Source organism: Calliopsis andreniformis, chromosome 6 (assembly GCF_051401765.1).
Source record: "Calliopsis andreniformis isolate RMS-2024a chromosome 6, iyCalAndr_principal, whole genome shotgun sequence".
Classification (NCBI taxonomy): domain Eukaryota; kingdom Metazoa; phylum Arthropoda; class Insecta; order Hymenoptera; family Andrenidae; genus Calliopsis; species Calliopsis andreniformis.
In genome coordinates, this window is record NC_135067.1 from 4,829,643 (window position 1) to 4,853,104 (window position 23,462).

Below are 23,462 nucleotides of genomic sequence, written 5' to 3' on the forward strand. Positions count from 1 at the left end.
TCACCGTGCGAACATTGCGCCGCTGTTAGTCGACAACAAGTAACACAAAGTCGAAGGTGTACCCCTCTGCCCTCGACCACCGACGAAGCTTTTGGGAACCTATGCGCAGGGTCGTCGGGAAAAGTTTCGAGCGATCAATGAGGTGCGATTAACCTTTTGAGTGCTGTGGAGTTCACAGTTCACCCGATCTGTATAGGCTGTGCGTTCAACGCCTATAAGGGTTTCGGGACTGTGCTTAACAGCTGCGGCGGAAGGATTTCCGCGTGCGGTGGACGCTTCAGGGTTTAGCTTTTGACGGGCAAAGGATTAACACGGCGACAGTAAGACGCCACAAATTAGGTGTTGTTAGGGGAAATGAGATTGGTGGAGGAAGGAACGTGACACCGATTGGAACACGAAATTTGACGAATAGGGCTCTCCTCGACTTGACAACCTAGTCTAATTTTAGGGTAAAAGTAATTGTGATACAATTGAAGATATTGAGTGTTATTATATTCAGTTATTATTTAGTTGAGTGTTCCTGAGTGTCGGACAAAATTTTATTTGTCTAGGTGAATATGTAATCGAATAAGGGTTTGTTTAAATGAAAAATGATGCATAGGAGAATTTATTCGAATAAGAAGTTGTTCAGGTAGAAACACTGTGTATTATATTATATTGCTGAAGTACGGAATAATAAGAGGCAGAATGTGCTGAATATGAAATATCTTTTCGAAGTTTTTTCAAGAACATAGAAATTAAATTTACAGTATAGATATATCATCAGCAGAATAGTAGGAAGTGAATTGATCGTGAATTTATGTGTCGAGGAGTATCCGTATAAAGACACTTTTAAGTCGAAATTAAAACAATACAAAATTATTTATATTAGCGCTCAAATAACTTTGCAATCGCTCGAATGAAAAGAATAATTTATTATGAATAATGAATAAGTAATTATTATGTAGATAACATATTCAATTAAAAGAAGTCTCTAGTGATATAAACTACAAATTATTCAAATGATGGTGAAACAATTATTTACTGAAAATACTGAGTAGGATTCTTCAGATAAATTATCCAAATAAGGTACCTTTCATTAAATAATCCTAGTTTTTTTGTTAATATTGTTTGTTTAGTAAATAATCTTCTTCTAAGTTCCTACATAGTTTCTTGTTGCATCTGAAAACATGTTTTTTTAAGTATTATCACCTCTGAAATACGTGCGCGATATAATATTTAGACAAATAATAAACAGATTACAAACAAAGAACTGAGATAAGTCTGGACGTGCCAAGATTATATTCTTTGTGAGTCACAGTGTTGTCTATTAACTGATAAGCTATCTTGACGTCTACACAGGGATGGTTGACAACAATGGGCTCTACAAACCCGTATTTCAGAACGATCTAGAGCAGTTTGTTGACCTATTTCATTACGTTTTTCTGATTTAAGCTTATCTACCGCCAACAGTAATCGCGAGTGGTGCTAGACTTCGTCGGTGGAACGAATCGACTAGTAGTCAGACATAAAATGTTCGACTTGAGGAGGCTTTTGCGTGTCATCGACGGTGTTTAAAGGCCTGTTCTAGGTGGAGAGGGGGAGGGGAGGGTGGCTTTCAGGGTATCTACATTAACCCGCTCGATAGGATTAAAACTTAATTTGCTCTGGCGAGAGAGTTATTCTAGTGGAAAGAGACAGCCAGTAGAAAGCTTAACCATCTGTGCGCCACAGAGAGCGTTTCTATGTTTTATACAACTTGATGTCGTTATGTAGTCCTACCTCAGAGCTCAACAGTAACTATGACGTCACACCGCGTGCAAATAATTACCAATAATATTAATTCACACGTTTATGTATGATATTAATCCGGAACTAACAGCGTTAGGTATTAATATTTATACTAACTCAATTTTTAATAGAATGTGAACATGAAGTCTTTAACTGATATTCTGTCTTCCAAAAAAAGTATTTAGACCCTCATAAAGTTAATCCTTTTCTCTTGAATGTCCTTTTTAAGAAGATAAAATAAACACAAAGTGAACTAACACAGTAAATTTATATTACAAGCTATATTTCTTCGTTACTGTTAACGTTCAATTTTGACAATCAAGCAATTACTTCTGCCTAATGTCGATAAACTTTCACATGACTAGTTATCTCGTTTTCCTCAGTTAACTAGTTAAAACTAATGAAACATTAAAATGAAAGTATCATCGAAAACAGAGTTGTAGGCGTTAATGAGTTAAAGTTTAAGCGGTGGTTTCTCTCTGCAGAACCAAGAACCAGCTAAACTGTGAACTTTCCTTATACTTCTCCCAAAGTCCTTAACAAACCTGCAACGTTTAGCAAAATTGGAATTTTCGGGTTACCGGAGTTCCCTCACGAGTCGTTTCAACTACCACGCTAGTAGTAATATCCTGAGGCCCAACCCCTTCAAGTATACTGAATATTTTGCTGCATGTGGAGAAAATTTAAGAAGTGATTCTAGGTGGTTCTAAATGAGATGAAAAATAAGAATAATCAAATTGCAGTTGTGCCCTCGTTTGTTAATTACAAATGTTTAAGGGTTGTTAAAACCCGTGTGAAACTCGTCGGACTATATGATATTATTACCAGCTTGAAGCTCGTAGCAGAGGTCAGGTCACAGGAGAGCAATGATTGTCAGAGCCACTATCCAAGTCAAATTTCATAGAATTTCTACGCAGCTCTGTGAGGCGAATTATACCCTGCTCCATGATTACGATAGCCACTGTTTTCCTTAAGAAATTTAAAACTGGTGTATTTTAGCAAGATTGTCTTTAATGACGATGGATAAATTATTTTCTTCTCATTGTGACGAATTCATCTCTGAAGAGATTAAGCATTGCAAAATTTTGGTGTAATTCTACTATGCGGAGAAGAAATGTAAGTCCAATTAGTCCTTGTATAATCTCTTCTCTATGACTCAAATTTTCTTGAATCAGATGATTTGTCAACTGTCAATTTTTTCAATCTTATCAATTAAAGGATTTGTCATTAATTCATAAACAAGACGAGCCAAACAGACCCATATGGTGTCAGTAAAGTACTCCTTTTACCACTGTGCTTTCCCGCTACACTTCTCATCTCTGCAGTGTACATACTACAATAAAATGAAATGCTTTCAAAAGTTATGTTCGAAGCTTTGTTTCCGAGTTATTAATTGTTAAGCTATGTCTACAGTCAGATAACAACGAGGAACATTTTGTCGCCTCTTGAGTAAAAAATAAGAAAAACGTAGAACAGTTTTGGACGACAGGTCCTAGACGCAAACACGATGAAATATTCAAATGCACATATGCTCGAAAACGCAGTTTTTTAGTTACATGTTATAAACAGCAAAAAGCAACAAAATGTTTCTTGTTGTTGCCTCAGTGTAAACATAACTTCAGAAATACATTCAAAACTCGCCTGAAATATGTCTGACATGGAGATTTATTCTACTACTAACATGTATTAGCTAGATTAGCTATGTCAATAGATCAAGTCCCAAATCAGACACATCTTACACAATTTTAAGCATATTTTTAACAAATAATAACTTAAAGACAAAACCTCAGATGCAATTTCATCATTCTTAATTTTCGTCTCACTTTGACATGTAAAATTATCTCTCAAAATTTCTAACATCTGTTGTTAAACACTTTATATTACATCTTTTCTCATTTAATAGTTTTCTCACTAAAATGTACGTATGTACAAACTAGTTCACTAAGAATTAACACCTTGAATATCTCCAGAGCCTTGACCGACCTCGTGTTATAACGTTATAAGTCTTTGTACTCGTCTTGAGAGCTCTTCTTAAGACCTGTCATAAAACTTTTACTCGCATGTTCCCAGAAATATTCAAGGTACTAACTCTTATCGGTCCACTTTGCACATATTTCATCTGTTAAAAAGACTAATTTCGTTACATTCTAACAATAAGTTGTATCACACCAAGTAACGAATCAAATCCTCAAATTCCTTTTCAAACTCTGATACAATAAAAATCATTAAAGACTATATTGTTCAGGAAAAATCAAGAAAATCTAACAAGAGAACTATCCAAAGTGATAATTTCCGATTCTGATGAAACTTGACAAGTTTGTAGACTAGCCAAAAATGTTCAACACGTATTTTTTACATTAAAATATTCTTCATGTTTTTTAAGCAAATAGATATTCTCAGAAACTGTTTACACAGCTGGATTCGACGTTCAAAAATACATAGGGTAAGTGTACCTAATACTGGACATTAACTATACCTTTAAAAAATGAAACGCAACAAAGCGACCAAACTGCAAAAACAATAGCAGGGAATCCTCTCTTTACGTTTGCAGTTTAGCCACTGTATTGGGTTTCGTTTGTTAAAGATATAGCCAATGTCCAGTATTAGATGCTGTCCAATACTAGGTACACTTACCCTAGTCAACTAATTTATTATTTGTTTCTACATACAATGGCCCTAGAGGTACTAGACGAAATATGGTCTCCAGCCCCAACTTTAAGAGTACTTTTCACTCCCTTAACGTGGATTTGAGCCTAAATACAAAAATACGTGTCGAATATCTTCAGCTACTCTGCACACCTGCCAAATTTCATAAAAATCGGAAACTGCCACTTCCAATAGTTCTCTCGGAGGTTCATGCAAATACTTCCTAAGCGTTGAACAATGTTTCAAACCCTAAACGTACCATAAATTTGTCTCCTATTTTATTCAGATTCTCATAATGTGTGAGAGTTAGCCACCACCGTTCCCGTCCAACTTTCCCAGAACCTTTCTCCGTTCTGTGGCACGGAGCTTGCATCGGGACAACACTGTAATCACGAAGAGACTGTGTACGGCCGTCTAGGGTGGATCGAGGCGGTTCCACGGGGGAACGAACGATAACTCGGCGCGATTAGTTATTAAAGAGGCCCTCGGACGGGGAGACAGAAGTAATTTCGAGCGTGTCGATTACCCCCGGCGGAATTTTTCCGCATCCGTGCCTACGTGAAAGTCGCCCCCACAGGCTGGAAAGCGAGCCCCTATAGAAACACCGTCATTGACTATCATCTATTCGAGGCCCTCCTCGCCTCGGGCTTATTTTTCGTATACCACCGACGAGCAGGAACTAGGCCACTGGAAACCGAGTCTTTTTATCCGCGCCCCGTCCATTTTATGAATTTTATGAAACCCAGGGACGGTTTGTACGGAGATGAAAAAGTTTCGTGGGCTTTAATGAAACTTCGGGGAACAAGTTCTTCGCCCCTGCTTCCATCCTCTTTGGCCCCCGTATATTTCCGCTGGATACACGTGTATCCCTCTCGCGCGACTCCTTCGCGGGAAACCGAAAACGTGCAAGGGTTTCTTGAGAATTCCCCTTCTTCCTGAGTCAGGCAAATCGTTGCCAGGGTCACGGCACGATCGAAGAGCATTTACCATTTTCGAGTTACGAGGCTTCGAGATTAGCAAGTTCATTGGAGACAAGCTGGGATCTAGACCAGGCCTGCGGAAAGTTTCAACTTTTCGCTATACTTTCGGGAATATGGCCTACTGCTGCACACCATTGGAATCGTTTCGCAGAGTGTTGGCTCCTCTCGGAGACGTAGGACAATCGGAGCTTAGGGACGATTGGTTAAAAGTCATATGAGTGACTTTTTCAGCACATAAAATAAGGAAACAATCAAGTAGTGTGTTAAGAATGACATAAAATGTCAGTATGATAAAACTGACAATAGTACCTGCAGGTTGATATGGAAATATATTGCATTCAAGTGTAATATATGCTGCCTGATCGTTTCTCTTGTTATGTGTCGGAAGCCACTCCTACGATTTTTACCTAATCGCCCCTAAGCTCAGATCGTCTTACGTTGCAACAAAGAGTCAACATACTGCGAAACGATTCGAGTGGCGTGCAGCAGTAGACTGTATTCCTGAAAGTATAGCGGAAAGCTGAAACTTTCCGCAGACCTGATCTAGACTTCTCTTGCCTTCAATAGCAATGATGCATTATAAATCGTGGGATTTCTGAAGGGTATTAAGTCAGAATGTCGGGCTCAGAACCTGTAAGACATGCCGATGTAAGGCAAGGCCTTTGACAAGGCCGATTACAAATGAAAAATACTTATTTTTCTATCGAATAGGTAAGAAGACAATCGATATATAACATTCTGTCAAGATTGTAATCGGTCTTTAGTTAGACCGAGGAAATTGTTGGTTGTGTGCATTTAAGCTAAAATGATACCTTTTTTCGCCTATTTTTGCTTCCTCAATTTCAGAATTGAATTTTATGCCAAATGTTAGTTTATGATGAGACATCGATCACCATAAAATTTTAAGTTCAGCTGACAATTAGTTATAAGCTAGACCTGAGATATAAGAGGTTAAAGTTGAGATAAAATTCATTACAGCATTAGTCCATACGCTTCTCTATGTCACGCTACTATAAACCTTATGCTCATCCGATAATTTAAAAAATTATTTCCAGGGATTTTCTGAATGCTTATAACAAATTTGAACTTAGATTTCTAACATAGCAAATAGTATATTAAAATGTGTTCTAATTTTTATAAAACTTTCTAACGTTCTTATCTATGTCCAACTTTCATTTAAAAGTTAATAATGTAAATAGTTATAAATTCTGATATTTGTAATGTATCCATTATCATACTCAAAAATCGAAATCAATGATAATAGAAAGTGTTGATGTAACGTGTATATTAAAAAGCTCAAATTAGTTGTTAGCAATCGAACAAATCTCCTGAAGCAAGTTTTTATTCTTGGGGTGACAAAGGTTCATGTTGATGGATTGATGCGTCAACATATTTTATTAACTTTGACCTTTCATATCTCAGAAACTAATTGTCAGTTTAATTTAAAATGTTGTGGTGACTGACGTCTCATCACAAACCAACATGTAGCACAAAATTCAGTTCCAAAATTATAAAACCAGAAACGAGCGATTTTGGGGGTTACTCTTTCCATTGCTACTACATTTCCAATCATCTCTTCCAGGGCTAATGTCCGCTAAAAGCAAAAGAGCAAGGAGGTACCGAGCTATTTAAGTAGCTTGAAAATATAATCTGGGCTAAGTTTAGTTTGAATTGTTCAAACCAAATCAATTACTTAAAAGTGCAAGTAAAGTTAATTATTCAAATAAACTTCATTATCCAAGCAAACTTGATTATGTATTCTTACTTAATTATAATATTAAACCACAATAGTAAAGTTTGCTTGCATAAGATCTACAAAATCTTGAATAAAAATTTAAAAAAAATATGGATGTATCCAAGCTTGACTACACTTCAAACAACTTGAATGAAACCAAGCTGATCAAACAGTCGAGCAGATTGAATTCTTTCAAGTTTCTTCAAACATTCAAGCAACATCAGTAATCAAATACTTGACTTGGTTTGAAAAAATAACTTTTGTCTTACTTTGAATTTCAAGTACTTGAATATTTCAAATACTTAGACAGCACTACCGCTGATTGGTTAATTTCATTAGCAATAGCTGACCAATCAGCAGACAGTGCTTCAGGAAGCACGTCAGCGTACGTCAGAGATCAGTCGTCAGCAATCGCCAGTCAATCAGATAGAAGAGCATTTAGACTCCAACAATAAGTCAGTAAACACCTGGTCCCGAGCCAGCATTACTCGTGTGGTTCTTCGAGATTTCAGGCGACACAGGGTGCGATATTCACGACTAGCAATAGCGCTAACGCTCCGCGCCTCCAACTTTGTGTCCACTGGTAATATCGTCCATTATCGAGGTCAGGAGCGAGCCAAAGGAATCTATCTCCGTGACGGCGACGTTTCGCAGACACTGCAACTTCCCAAACGTGCTAAACGCGCGTTTATACACGGAGGAAATCGGCGAACCGTGACGGTCACTGATTGGTAGGTGCAGCGAAACGCGAACGTGACGGTTTACAGGAACAGAGGAGGCGAGTCGGAAAACGGTGCGTTCAGCAGTCGGCTCTCGCAATCCTTGCGCAGATTTAGGTCGGGGACCACGGTGTGTGTTTTCGGATTTCGATCGATCCGGTAAACGTTCTTATCCGAAGGATATTGCCCTCCTTTTCCTTCCGTGCATGGTCTAAGAGCTCGCGAGAAATATGGGCGGAGCGAGGGCGGGGGTGGCTCCTTGACCACAAAAATAATGCGAAACGGTGCGGAGGAGATCGTTTTGCGAGGCTTCGTTTTCGAGGAAATCGATTGTGAATATTTATCGACTCGGTCGTCACATCCTAGTGTTCGAGTACTCGATCGTTTGGGATGTCTCGACTCTTATCGTGCCAAGGTGGAATCGCCTTGATTGAGCTCTCAGAACTAAAATACAACGTTTCTGGTATTGAAATCCAGAGATACGAACAACAGATACATAAAGAGAGTTCAAGGATTTGAAAGTTATAAGCTTGAATATTTGAAATTTGGACATTTTAAAGTCTTCAATGATTGAAAGTTTGAAAATTTAGAATTAGAAAAATTACGAAATTGCAAATTTGTATTTGAAATATTTGAAGATTCGAAAATGGAAAAGTACTCGATATTTGAGCATCCAACATTTTTTAAAGTTTAATATTTGAGAATCGAAAATTTGAAAATGTATATTTTAAGTAAGTATTTAAAAAGAAAAATTTGAATGTTTACAAATTTTCATTTGAAAAGTTATATTTTAAATATTCGAAAATCTGAAGTTTTGAAAATTTGCTCCTCATATAAAAATAAAATAGAAAGATACAATATATTATTTTTTTTTAAAGATTCATTTCCTATCTTCAAAACCTAACTACTTGATTGTCTTGGATATTTAGACAAAATACATGCAGTCTCACACATGTAAGAAATAATACATGGAAATAAAACTGGAATGAAGGATGTAGACATTATGTTTTTGCCCTTTGTTTTTAAAAAAAAATTGAATTTACAAATTCAATAGGAATTCCATAGCACACACCTATCTGATTACTCGCTTTCAGTATTCTAAAAAATGCATGAAATGGTGTGAATAGTGAATGGTGTGTAGAAATCCCTTGAGTAAAAATGAAATGAAAGGGTATAATAAATATTCCTCTTCCAAAGTCCCACTTTCAAGAAAATTGATTTTGAAAATTTATACTAAACTACTCCCTCTAGTATCTGCATAATTAATCTTGCACTGGTGCAGTGCCAATGTTGTAATGGATGTAGCTGAGTTTACTAACACCCTATGGACGCATCACGCTAAATGGTGTCAAACTGAATATAACCTTTTACTATACATGATGTGAGAATCGAATAAGTATTATATAACTACTACAGTTTTTAAATATACAATACTGTATATTTTTTCAAATTACGTTTTGCTATCAAATTTAATTATTAGGCTTGATTAATTTTTGTACTTTTTTGGTTTTAAATTTAACCCTATAATACTACAACATGCTGCATGTGGTATAACTAATATTTGTATTTTCTTAATGCATGTTTATTGTAAGGTCAATTGATATGTACATTTATTGAATCTGATGACATTTTAGATATAATAATATAAAAAACGTAGTATACAGATGTATATACTGCAACAGTATAGGATTATTTATTTATCATATTTCTTATTCAAGGAATAGACTGGCATGTAAACTGTCGATATTAAATAAATAAACTTTATTAGATTACAGTATTGATTTCTATATCTTATTTCTCATACTACCTATTATTAGTTCAAATACTTCATAACACCACCAACTAATAGATTTTAGTGATAAATGAGTGTGATTGAAGTTACTAACTATTAACTAAGTTTTTACTTTAATATCAAACATATATTTGATATTAAATTTTATTTATTTGTATTAATATTTGTATGAGACGAGAGCCGATTATTATCAAGATGAAATACAAAAAATGAAAATTATATGACTATATTTAAGCAAAAAAACTTGGCTTCAGCTTTAATCGATTAAGTTTGCAAAAGGTAGTTTCTATAAAAATCACTTTTGACGTAGCACAAGAGTTTTGAAGTATTAATTTTTTGTTCCTTTAAATATGCTTTGAAAATATTGCATCATATAGTGTTTCATATTCTAGAGATTATAAATAATCCTTCAAGTTCCTTTTAACGCTTTAATAACCGGGGGATTTTGACAAAAACGAAACGCTTGTAGCTCGGCTATTACCCTCTCTAAAAACGTCTGAATACGCCCAACGCAACGGTTAGTAACGTTCGAATGACAAAAGACGTATTAATAGGTCTCCGTCTATTAAATCGTTAAAACAGAATTCATGTAAGACGATTAAAATTTGTCGTATATTTAATAACAAATTACATATATTTAGCAGAGTTACTTTGGACATTCACAGTATGCTAGAAATCTCCAGTATTCAAAATGTTGAATATTTCTTGTCCAATTATTTTGGACAGTATATTTCACTCCACCCTACCAAATATCGACAGTTTCTTCAGAAGTAGAACGAAATAAAATAGCAACCTGATCGAGTCGACGTCTGGGTTTATGCACCACGATCGAAAATATATTTCCCAAAGAAAAGTTTCGCTGTGCATCAGCCAGCAGGAGAAAAAGATTAGAGAAGTTTCATGATGGAGGGGTCCGACACTGGCGCTCGCTGCTCGAGGGTAAACCCAGCATCCTAGCAAACTGTTGAACTCGCCCAACTCGAACGCCTTAACTCGTCGCTGGAGACGCTCCCTTCGACGGTTGTTTCGCGTCCAGCTGGTCAAATATTTACCATCCGAGAGTCAACGCGCGCTTTAATCTTTCCAGGAGAACCGTACTAAATTTCGCAAAGGAGCTGTTCGAAATTAAAACCGGAACGCTCTTCGACGATCCGTCGCTCTTCGACAATGCGAGTCTCGACGGTCTCTCGCGATCTTCCCGAAGCGTCACAGGCACTCGCCAAACTTCCTCGAAACTTTCCTCCCCGCGGAAAATTCCCGTACGAGATTCCTTTGGGGCGCAACTTGGTTTCGCTGCAGAACGAGTGGTTCCCCGAGGAATTCTCCGTGCAAACTCGACAATTTTCAACGACAGCGGTCGAACACGCCCTCGTGTGCATCCATTAGAACGGTGTTTTTCAAGCTGCGCCTTGTAAGATCGATACAGACGATCGTCACGAGGAAAAGAAAGAGAAGTTTTTAGGGTGAACACTGAGATACAGTGTCTCAGTGTGAAGACATCTGGCAGATTAGGTTTACGATGTGGGCGAATAGATTCTACTATTTTTTGAGGAAAACACAATTACGATATGCAGCAAGACCACGATTAACCGAACATGGAAGATCCAAAATCTTGGTTAGTTAAAGCTGCATATTGGGTACAATATCAATAAAAGGATAGTAGACCCAAACCCTTAGACAGTGAAATAGTAGTATAGTTGAAGAAAATATTTTCTTGAATAAAATAAAGCTAGCTATTAACAGGATGCTTCAGGATTAAATGTTGTGGAGCTTCGGATAATTAAGGTTCTACTTATTTGTTTTTATACAGAGATTAATTTGAGGATTAAGGGCCCTAGAAGAAAAGTAGGTATCTTCGAGTAATTTTTTAAATATAATACCTATATTCGAAATATAGTACCTACGTGTAAAACACTGAAGATTTCTACTTATTCAGTGCATAGATAATTAACATTCAGAATTTCTTTACTAAATTTTGTATAATTTATGCAGAAGTTATCACAAATTTTAAAAAGTTTAGCTTCTGAGAATTTGAACTAGATGTGAACTAATAGAAACCTATTAAAAATGAAGTATCCTTTAAACCGGGTTATAAATTTATAATCAGCTAATATTCAAGGCAATAATTTTTTGAACATTAAATACGAAAACCAACTTTCTTTAAATAAACTGTACACATGTCAGTTATAAACTGAGGTCATTTATTAAATCTTGACATGTTTGATTATTGAAATAGTTAATTACAAAATAGAAAATTAATTTATATCATACTTCAAATACAGAATTTCAGGAATTGAAAACTTTTAAAATTTGGAAGTCTAAGATTGGAGCATTGAATAAAATACAGATTAGGTACTATCTGAATATGTGAAAACCTTGAGATTTGGGAATTTATAAATTAACAAATTTTTAAATTTAAAGTTAGTTATGTTAGAGAAGTTCCAAGTATCGAGTCCCTGAGTAACTCCACCTTTATTTGTTAGGGGTTAAATAAAGTTACTACCATTTGAACTAAAACATGCCCAATACTATAAATACTTTCACGAATCCTCCTACACGAGTGCCTAATTGATAACTAGTCTCAGCGCCATAAATCTTCCACTCTACAGATTCGTGACTGCCAACGAATAGCAAAACTATAACGAATAAAGACTGTACTCAGCAGCAATATGAAATATCCTTCCAGCGGTCAAAGAAGCTCAAAGAACCCTACGCCAGAATCTCATTCCCATCAACTCTTATTACACGCATCTCGCTCGCAGCCGTGTGTACTAATCCCTTTTTCTCCGTTTGCCTGATTTCAGAAGCCGACTACACTTTAGATGACTCCTTTTGGAACGACGAAACTCCTGTTGGTAAGTGCGACACAGAGGCAGCGTCGTCTCCTTTTCTAATTGCAGCCTCGCTCTGCGATGAATAACCATAGCTTAATCATCGACGCTTCGTTATACTTTTACCGCGCACAAACCGCTCGTTTAGGTCAACTAATTGCAAGAAACGTGGCCGTTTCGCGGAAAACCCCGCGCGAAAGTCTTGCCTCTAATTGCGACCGAAGCGCCTATCTTCCGGCCCCTTTGAGTCAGGGACAAAGCACTACAGCGAGCGCAAATTTACGAAACGATCGCGTAAACACACAATACGCGCAAACTTCTCCTCAAAGTCGGCCCCGTTTGCTTTGAACCGCACCCACTCGCCGCAACCGAGAAAATTCATCGCGCCTTCGACATCAACATCATCGCTCGAAAGAGAACACTACCACATATACATTTCTTTCTTTCTCTCTCTCTCTCTCTCTCTCCCTCTCTCTCTTTCTCTCTCTTTTTCTTCATTCCGAACCTTCCCCCATTCCATGCGACGAAAGAAGGAATCGTTCAGTGCGCAAGCAGGAGATTATGTACTCCTTCGCGTACTTTTTTCGAGTACATATTCGCTCTGTCTTTCTTCGGGCAATTGTACTGTGCAGTAATGAGAAATGGCTAGTAGAAGGTGGAAGGAAAGCTGGCCTGATTACTTATAGTCAGACAGCATAACTACTATAACTAAAAATGGACGAAAATCTGACAATGGTGGGTGTACCCCATGCTCTGGACAGGTTGGGATAGAATTCTAAGAGTATCGTGCTCCTCACAAGTGTTGTTGCAGTAATGACATAACTCACAAAATAACTGTCTTTGAGTTATCAATATTAAAAAGACGGATCTTACGTGAAATGAAGTTATTGCTTTATTTTTCGAAAAATTATGATTTTTAAGTTATGTCATTATTGCAGCAAATGAGCAATATTTCGAAACGAAACCATTACTTTGAACTAAAATATTAGATACTTTATTTGGTTTTATTATTACTCTGTACTCCATCTTTTATCTCATAATTTATAATACATAGGATTTGAAAACACCTCGCAGAACGAAAATCCTTGATGATAGTTTCATTCAAACAAGCTTTTTTCAAATTTTCGAAAATCCTAATATTTTCGTGTCAGAAGATACATTCAAAAACCTGACACAATTCATAAAAAAATCTACAACTCGACTTAATATTGTTGAGTTTCCAGACAGTTTTAATTACCCAATATTATTCAAATTAAAAAATTCTAGTATAACAATTAATATCTTTATTTAAATTATTTTACTTATAAATAACCATCACAAATGATTTGTTTCAGTCACCACTAACTGTTGCTGATATTAGAAATAGGTTTTGGTTACGAATAACCATTACTGGTGACAGGAACATTTTGTCACCGTTATTCATTATCCATGAGAGAAATTTTTTTTATTATTGGTAACCATTATCGACGATGGGAATTTTGTTGGTAACTGGTATTCATTATCGACAGCTATCAATTCGTTTGGTTACATTCAACCATTGTCAGTTTTTCTTAACATTACTGATAATTGGTATCTATTTACCCATGTTTAAAGTGATAGAGTACAAAGTAAAATAGAAAAAGGGTTGATAAAGAATAGGAAAGAAAGTTATGAAGACTAACAATACTTCTTAATATTATTCAATTTAGCAATGAATGTTTTCACAAACAACGCGTATTCATTCACGTTTAAAAGAAAATGAAGAAAATTGATTAAATAGTGTAGGACCTTAGCTGCTTGATTTAAGGTTAAACTCAAAGCTAAACTATTTCTTTATTGCCTAGTTTTCTAAATTTGGTTAGACTGTCTTTAAAACAAGATTGAAATTTCATCTCAATCCCACTGCATTCTTATCGTTAACACAACAATAATCAAACCTCTGAATAATACAATGTCCTAATAGTGTAGGACCTTAGCTGCTTGACTTAAGATTAAACTCAAAGCTATACTATTTCTTTAATACCTAGTTTTCTAAATTTGGTTAGACTGTCTTTAAAACAAGATTGAAATTTCATTTCAATCCCACTGCATTCTTATCGTTAACACAACAATAATCAAACCTCTGAATAATACAATGTCCTTCAATCAAGGTCCAGTTAATCGAGATTCCACTACGCCTATACCTTCCAGCCTGTCTGTATATCCGTCTGCCGAAGCAACGACGGTATTGAATCCCTTGCCTATCCACCGTCCCTCTACCCATCTCACATCTGCACAGCCCCAAAGAAATCGAGTCACCTTTATTTCCAAAAATGGTGCTGTCGAACCACGACCACTCGTTTTGTTCGATCAAGTTTACCTATCGACTCGAACCGGGTAGCAGGAAGGATTTCTCGTGTAATCAATTTACCAGGGCAGAGCGTTAATGGGGGGCCTTTATCGGTTTCCAAGGATCTGCTCGCGATCGCGATGAAATGTACGCAAAGGAACAGAGTCGAGGAGGGGGAGGGTGGGGGTAGGAGGGAGACCGCATTGCAGCACTTCCCTCTCGGAAACTCGATCTGCGGTTACACATCTAGTTCCACGGGAACGCGGAGAATGGTTTATTGTTAAGTCAACAACGGTGATTGGCTGGAAACACGAAACTTAAATTGGGTTAAATTTTAGACGAGAGAACAACGCGCGTCCGTGTATAGAACCGACCGGGATCCCCCAGCCCTTCGATGTCCCTGATAATCGTTAAGCGAGAGATCGGGACCGTTTTCCTTTTCGTCCGACGCGAACAACGCGCGGCTCCGTTTCACGGCTAGGAAAAAAAAGATTTGAATTGCAAACGACGGGGGTGCGGGGCGCGTCCCTCGCGCGTTTTCTCGGCCAAATTAATATTCATGCTCGTATTTAATTACACGTGTACCCGGCGCGACCGACCGGCTGCAGACCAGCCAGAAAAGCGAATCCGCTCGCGAACGTAATAACCTGTCGCAGCGGTGAGAAATTAATCGCGATTCGTGGCGTGGGCACCCGCGACGTTCCTCCGGATGCGATAATCAACGGCCTGACAGCCTGATAGCTTGACGTTTAACCGCATATTTCACGCACAAACTTACGAACGCGATTCCTGATTACGAGCTCGAGAGCAAGGCCATCTAATATTATTTGCAAGGATTAAAATCATTCTTAATTGGAGAGCGATTCAGAGATTTTTGAGTAATTTGATTGACTCAATTGGAAACGCAATCCTTTGATTCGTATCGTTTAGGTTAGAACTACTGGAATCTGAAGATTTTTAATTAAGATTCAAAATATAAGCTATGAAAAAATTGAAATCTTAAGCCTTGTTCAGATTAGTTAAATTAGTGGAATTCAAGTAGCTTAAATGTAAGTGATTTGAAGCAACTTGATCAATGTGAGTCTGTTATTTTACTTGACTTGAAACATCCCTTCAAGTTTCCATTTTGTGTAGGCACGTTTACATTAGTCAAGTTACTTGAATTCAAGCGATTTGGGGCAATTTGACCAGTGGGAACGTGTTAGAAGGTGATTTTTTCGCTAGTAGACTTAAACATGCTGCCTCCGCCTAAACATCATAATAGAGACTCTGTCTTTCTACCCGATAAGCTATTAAATGTGTCATCGACGACGAGGGCTACTACAGCGAAGACGTTTGTGCCCGTGTGACCTATCAACATTTCGCAACAATTTTTTCGGTTTCTTGGATGCCTAATATTTGCAACTTCACACATTCAATAGCTTATTAAGTAGAGGAACAAGGTCTCTGTTATAATGCTTAGTCGGCGGCACCGCTTTTGAGTCTTCTAGCGAAAAATTCACCCTGTATATTACTTGACTTGAAATATCTTTTCAAGTTTCAAGTGAAGTTGACGTCCTATTAACTTTTCCTTGCCTTGAAATACACTTTATTATTATTAATTGATGTATACCATGATGTATACTGTATCATACCGAGCAAAGTTGAAATAAATCAACAAACGTGTGAACGTCAAGGAAGCTATCAAAAGTGTATGTCTCATTTGAAAAATACATGTCCAAATACCCAGCATGCACCACTTCTTCCAACGCTATTTTATTATTTTTGCGTAACAGCTTGAAGTCAAGTTACAGTTGAATTCAAACCACTTGAATCCATGTAACTTGATTTGCGTGAACACAAACTTGACATCAAATTACTTGAACCCAAGTGGCTTGAATTCAAGTAACTTGACTAATCTGAACAAGGTTTTAAGATACACTACCGTGCATAAGTATTTGGACACTTTCACGTTATTGGAAATTCATGAAATACCTACACGTTTTTATTTATACTAACTGCTATCAAATGTTATTTTCATCAGTATTTGTAAACCTTACGTAATTGTCTGAAATGGGATTTGTAAGCTAAACTATACCACAGAATTTTACTTGGTGTATTTTACACATTGCGATAATGTGGAAGTGTTCAAATACTTGTGCACAGTAGTTTAATTTTTAGGTAAACATAAAAATTCAAGACTTCGTTCTAATTTTGAGTAAAACTAATTCGGATTACAAAAAACCCTTATGCAAAATATGGAATCAATTTACTATATAGTTATCGAGAAATTGTTAATAAAAGGTGACGCGTTTTATTACCGTGGCATATGGCGGAAATGAAAGAAGACTGCGTGTCTGTCACTTTTCATGTCTGAAACGAGAAAATTATATTCATCAAATCGGCACAAAATTATATTGAAATGTTTCGAAGCGAATGTAGTAATTTCAATCAAACTGTTCGTGTAGTTTTTTCATAATTCCTAATGAAAAACGAGATTTATGTAAAAATGTTTCTGTTAATTGCAATGAAGTTAGACAATTATAAGTAAACACTAGTCAATTAAATATTCTATTTTTGTATTGCAATCATTATACATATTAACATGTAACTTTTATTAAAAATTATTACATACTCTAATTTATACATAGCATCATACCATTTTTACATTCATCATCTACATGAGAAATGCTGGATAATAAATAAATGTATGAGCTTTTCAATTGCATCTATCTGGTGTTTAAAATTCGTTCACATTTATAAAACATTAATTATAAAAATAACTGGTATTTTTATGCTTTTCTTTATCTTGTTTTCAATTTTCACATTTAACTCTTACATAATTTGTTTAATGTTAAGACAAAAGCTAAAGTATCATCAGAATTTGAACATGTTAAATTGATCACTAAACTCCGGATATTTATGCAAATTCCTATTTTCTAAGAGACAATTAGAAGAATAAAAGCCTATTGAAGATTTGTTTCATTCCCGTAACATTATAAAGTGTATTTAATTTTCGATATTTTGTACATTTTTGCATGCTATGCGGATTCCACACTTTTTTCGTACGTTAAAATTTTCTTTAAATACATATGTAAAAATCCACAGTCTATTAATCACGCTTCGCAAAAATTAAATTTGTTCTTATTTTTGCTCCCTTCATCTGCACTCTGCATATGAAACCAAACAACTTCAAAAAAAATAATTATACCTGCTCTTTGAATAAAATACTTGAAAGAACAATTAATTTTTCATTAAATTACTTACTTCCTCAACAATTAAATGATCTAGTACCTACTTTATGCTTGAATAAAAGTCTTCTGAAGTCATTTTGAAAATATCCAATTTGACGTAATAATTTGAAATATTGAATAAAACTAAAGTTTCTTTATACTCGTAATATTTAATTCTGATAAACATAAATATAGTTTTTCTTGGAAATGAAGCTGTGGAGGGATTTATACCGATATGTCTGTTTTGCAGACAAAATATCTGATACTAAAACAATCTCGAGGGCAAGCGCTGTTTAACTTTAAAATAATGTTATTTTTCCACATGTTCAATATTATACTTCCAGTTATTTGTTCACGATATTGTGTTTTTATCTTATTGTTAGAGACATTTCAAACACAGCCGTTCAAACTCAAGATGATTTATTTTTCTCGAAACGGAAACTAAAACAAAGTATTATCAAGAGATTTATTCCACCGTACTACAAACTAACATGCTTTCTTTAAAAACTCCCTTTAAATCAAAATAATACAATTCTAATAACTTACTATTTCATGTGAACGATACACCAGGGAAAATCAATATGTCCAAAAAAATATAAAGATGAAATTATACCAGCATTTCATTGCCTTAATGCTTAGCATACCAGGTGAGGCCACTTTAAATTTTTAAACTCTCCGTCCCCTTAAAATTATTAAAGCTTTAAGATTTTCCGATATTTAATTTCTATTTCAAAGTCATTTTATATACTTATTTCAATTTTATGAATTTTAATTTCTGAAAATTTATATTTAAATTTCAAGGAATTTTATCTTGATACGATAAGGATTCATAGATATTAATTTAAGCATTACAGGTCAAAGCAAGACAGTCAATAGGGTGATAAATTGATCAGTAGGTATTATTTGTAGGTATTTATACAAGATTTATACTTAATCAAATTCAAATATTTCATTGCACATGACGACTACAAGGAAAATCCTTGATAAGTCTCATTTTCTAAATTTTGCAAGAGAACAATTTTAAGAATTGAACGAATCATGCAACCAGTATAGTTAATATTCTTCAATACAATTATTAGAAGCTATTTAATATCTTTGAGTGCCTCGTCAATTTATCATATTCTCTTCCTGCTTCACATGGATTTGTTAAATTATGTCTCTGTACTCTCATTATGAAAATGGTTATATCTTGGGATTTATTAAAATTTTCATCTTTTCAACTGTGACATAAAAGCACTCTCTTTTTGCTACCAAACAACATAAAAAGAAAATAAACAATGGACAAATATGAACTTATCAAGTTCTTTTCTTGTGATCTTCACATAGAATCAGAGAAATACACGTACGTATTTTAGTTAACAATTTCAAGTCAGTCAAAAATATATAGAATCAAATAAATATTTCAAAGAATATTCAATTAACCAATTACAATTTCATGTTAACCACTTTTAACACAGTTAAAGAAAATAATTTATGCAAACGTTCATATTTCTTACTTCAAATTAATCAGATCTGTGGTTGTAACAATTCACCTGCAGAGATACGATATGCAACCCCTTAATCCCGATTGAAATCTACTGCGAATCCATTCCCAGGCGATTATTTCTGCTTCCAGAAGCTCCAGCTCGCGCCGCGTGTTCGCGAAGTCCAACGCCGAAGCTTTACGTCCAGCCTCGAGGAGGTTTTGCGCCCGTAAATACCAATTCCAAGGGGGGACGGAGGGTAAAACCGCCGCGAGTCTGGAACACTCTTAATCAGACTTTACAATGGAAGTCGAACCGCGGGAATTTCGCGTTTGAACGATTCCAGGCGGGGGTTACCAGTTCCTCGGTGCCGTTCGTTTCAGCAACGAAATTTTACCGCACAGAAAACCGGCGTTTCCCCCGGGGAACTTTGCATTGTTATTCCGAAGCGCGCGAGAACGGCTGGATGAAGTTACGCTTCTGTTCTTCGATCGATCCTAGGCAGCGCGAGACACTCGTGTTCGTGTCTTTTCGTTCGGCTAGGTGGGCAACGTGCACGTGGCCGCGGCGAAAATTTCTGGCATAAAAATTTTATAGCACACGCGGATTGATAATGCTCGCCGAGTTTATGAGGGAAGGTCACCGTCGTGGAACATTCTATCTTTCGCCTCGCCCTTTTACGAGAATCTTCTGCAGTTTTATGGCTCAGGCACGATCTTTTATGAATAAGTTTGAATAAGGCTGTTTTCACGTCTTTTACGTGAATATCAGCGCAACAGAGGTGTTGAATAATTTAGTGTTTTAGCTCTTAGCTGATATAAAAATGTCACAATATTTATAGTAACTCTACTTTTTATGGTTACCATGAAATATAGTCGCGAATAAGTTATAGATATTAATAGACTGAGAAAGTCTAAATTTTATGGAAGTTATTTTAACACATTTTTGATACAGTAACTTGAGTAAACTTGCTATAAGGAGTTATGATATACAACATCTTACAAAAAATATTAAGATACCTACTACTTTAAATGTTATAGTCTCTTTGCAATGTTAATTATATAATATACCTGGAACCCCTTTTTTCTAAACTTCATTGCAAAAATATCATACCTATATTTAATGTATTTATTCTAGCTGTATTAGTATGAATAATTAAATATCAATCTTTGAAAGTGCTAAATGTTTATAGGATATATTTTCACTATTATTTAGATTTAATATCTCCAGACAATTTAAAAAAATTTTAAGAAATTTTGGAGTTACCAATAACAATACAAGACTTGATAGTCTAACTGTTCAAAATTGTAAACACAGTAATAAAAACACAATGATTAAGTATAACTAGATACGTTTTGAAGAAAGAAATTCTGTTTAAAAATACAACATCGCATTTTCGCCAACACTTTCTACAAACCTACAAAGTCCCAAGGAACTCAATCTTCAAATCTCAGAAGCCTCTCCATTATTCAAGACATCAAAATCGTAGGTAACTTTGATCATGCCTCACGAGTGGCCCCAAAAGGCTTACACAGCGGGGGTGGCACGCTGCATACAGCCATTCGCGATCGAGCTCCCAACCGGAAGAAAACCGAGACATTCGACTAAATGGAAGCGTAAACGACTGTATGAGCGTGGAGTCCTCGATTCGAGTGGCTGACGGTAATAATTCATTACGCGTGATTCCGCGGCACGCGATGTCGACAGGGGGTAAGAGTGAAGATGCATGGCAAGTAATTATCCGCGCACTTCATTTTGAATGGCGCGGGTTAAATCGGGCAAAGCCCGGACAGTCGATAAGAGGGGTAAACTAGACACTACACACGCTTCGAGTAGGCCCTTCACTGATTATCTCGACTCAATCGTAGCTCGCAGCACCGCCAGCAACAGTTTAGCGTGAGCGCCGAGAAAAGGAGAGAAGAGAGAACTTACCCCTTCGATCGCGCCAATTATGATAGACCCAACTGCTTCACCGCCGCCACAGTCTACTATACACTGATCTCAGAACACGCGACCGTTCGCCACGAACACCAAAATAAGACTGACCCTGGCAGCTCGATAGAAAAATACCACGTAGCATGCTTATGAAATTCCTGGAAATGAGCACGCCCCTCTCTGTTTTATTTTACTTCGGCAACTTACGGTCGATCTGAGCCTCGTGGGCCTGCTACCTGGAGCCCTTATGAACTTTGCGAAGTAGTAACGTTTACTGCCTACTTTCCAGGGTCTGGAAATGTTATAACCTTCACTTGAAAAAGGTTGTACAGTAACAGATATTTCTTCTACTTGAATTTTTTTTAGTCGAGAGTAATTTATTGGTAGGAATGATTTTCTTTGTACTTCGAGTGTTAATAACTATTATTCATGAAGATCTTTCTTCGGTTGTTGGAAAACCAGTGTTGTAGGCAGACAAATTATTTGGGTACTTTGATCATTATAGTGTAATAATTTAAGTATTCTTTCACTGTGATCCTCACTTTTAAGAAGGCTTTCAGTTCTTGAAGCATTCACTGATCCTAAGAATGAATTCTTTATGATTTTCAAATCTCTTATACTTATGTATTTTACTAAATATTGCCTCTTGAAATCTGGTTAAATGATTCAATTATGATTTGTTATAAAGTTTATTTTTTTAGAACATTAATAAACATTTACCTATTTATTTACTTATTATTTGGGGGTAGGTAGTTTACAGTGTGTTTTTTAAGATATTTTAGTATAGTATTACACTATTAATAGTGGGCGGAGTAACTGAACAATTTTTACTGCCTCCGACATTAGGTGGTATATACTTTTCGACAATTGATAAAAAAATTTATCAAACTGATAAATAACTTTCTAATTAAAATTTGTATTTGTGAAAAGCAGTTCTAGTGTTCATAATTTTCTAAAGTTCGTTAATTTAGAGACTTTTTCAGTCTACACTTATACTTATACACGAGTCATAGATCGACTAAGCTCAATTTCACAAGTCTCCTAAATTTCAAAAGCTTTATAACAAACTATAATAAAACCCATTTGTATCCATAGAATCATAAAATCCTCCAACTATTAGTTTAACGTGCAGCCATATTAATGTTAAGGCGTTATTACAGTAAAACATAAACAAAAAGAACATTTTATTACAGACCATATTCAGTTTGTGCTCCATTTGTGCTACGTTTATTACTCTACCAGTAAATTGTTCATAGGAGACAGAGCTTTTAATACTTTCTCCGCCCCCAGAATGAGCACAATAAACCCTCAAAGAATAAGTACTGGTTTCGAAAACGTGCCACCCATACATTGCCAGCATATCCATTATTAACGATCTGTCGTCCTATAGCGAGATTCGCCACTGTCCGCGTTAATTAGACGAATTATCGAACCGTTTGTCGGACCGTCGAAAACAGAGAGCGAAGCCAGAGGCAGGACGTTCGACTGTACGGGTGGAAATTGATTTCAGGTGAGGTCGAACGACTACTTCGAGAGTATCGACAGAACCAAGAGCTAGTACGAAATATCGGGGCTCATTTCTATCAGATCATCTATCCGGTACAGTTACGGCATCACGAGAAAATGGGGATATCCACAAGAGAAGTCAGCGTGCCCAAGGTAATCGCCTTCTCCTATCGATCTTCATCGGGCATTAGCGACAAAAGGGGTGCCTCGGCCTGGTGCACTAATCCGGAAACTTTGTCACGTTTTAGTTCCCTCAAAGAGGATACGGAGAGGGTGGATATCAAAATGCTCGAGGCAGAACGAGAGTAAGTGTAAGGGTCAGGTTGGAGGGCGGGGTGGGGGATGGAGGGGCAAAAGCTCATAGGGATTTTAACGAGGCAAGTTTCGTCCTGACGCACTGATCCATCTTCCTTTTCTTCGATTTTCAGACGGGCAGACACTTTCATCGGACGTCCCTTTTGATCAAGGCCTTTAATCACAAATTTCGCCTAGATTTAGAATTAAATACGTAAGTGGCCATCATTGTGGGAGCTCCAACGCGTTGTGATCGGTTTTTATAGAGAGC

The 23,462-nt window shown here is 36.3% G+C and overlaps 1 protein-coding gene across 10 annotated transcripts in view; it reads left to right on the plus strand.

The window, feature by feature from the left end:
* The window catches only part of Mmd (disintegrin and metalloproteinase domain-containing protein mind-meld), a 154,771-nt gene that overhangs the window by 77,896 nt on the left and 53,413 nt on the right, over positions 1-23,462 (plus strand). For 9 of the 10 annotated variants that reach the window (XM_076381506.1, XM_076381511.1, XM_076381502.1 and 6 more), the window contains 4 exons: positions 12,447-12,497; positions 22,902-23,050; positions 23,146-23,202; positions 23,326-23,405. In XM_076381506.1, coding sequence (XP_076237621.1) covers positions 12,447-12,497; positions 22,902-23,050; positions 23,146-23,202; positions 23,326-23,405 — 337 coding nt within the window. The remainder of the gene's footprint in view (positions 1-12,446; positions 12,498-22,901; positions 23,051-23,145; positions 23,203-23,325; positions 23,406-23,462) is intronic. The other variant, XM_076381507.1, reaches the window with a different exon arrangement.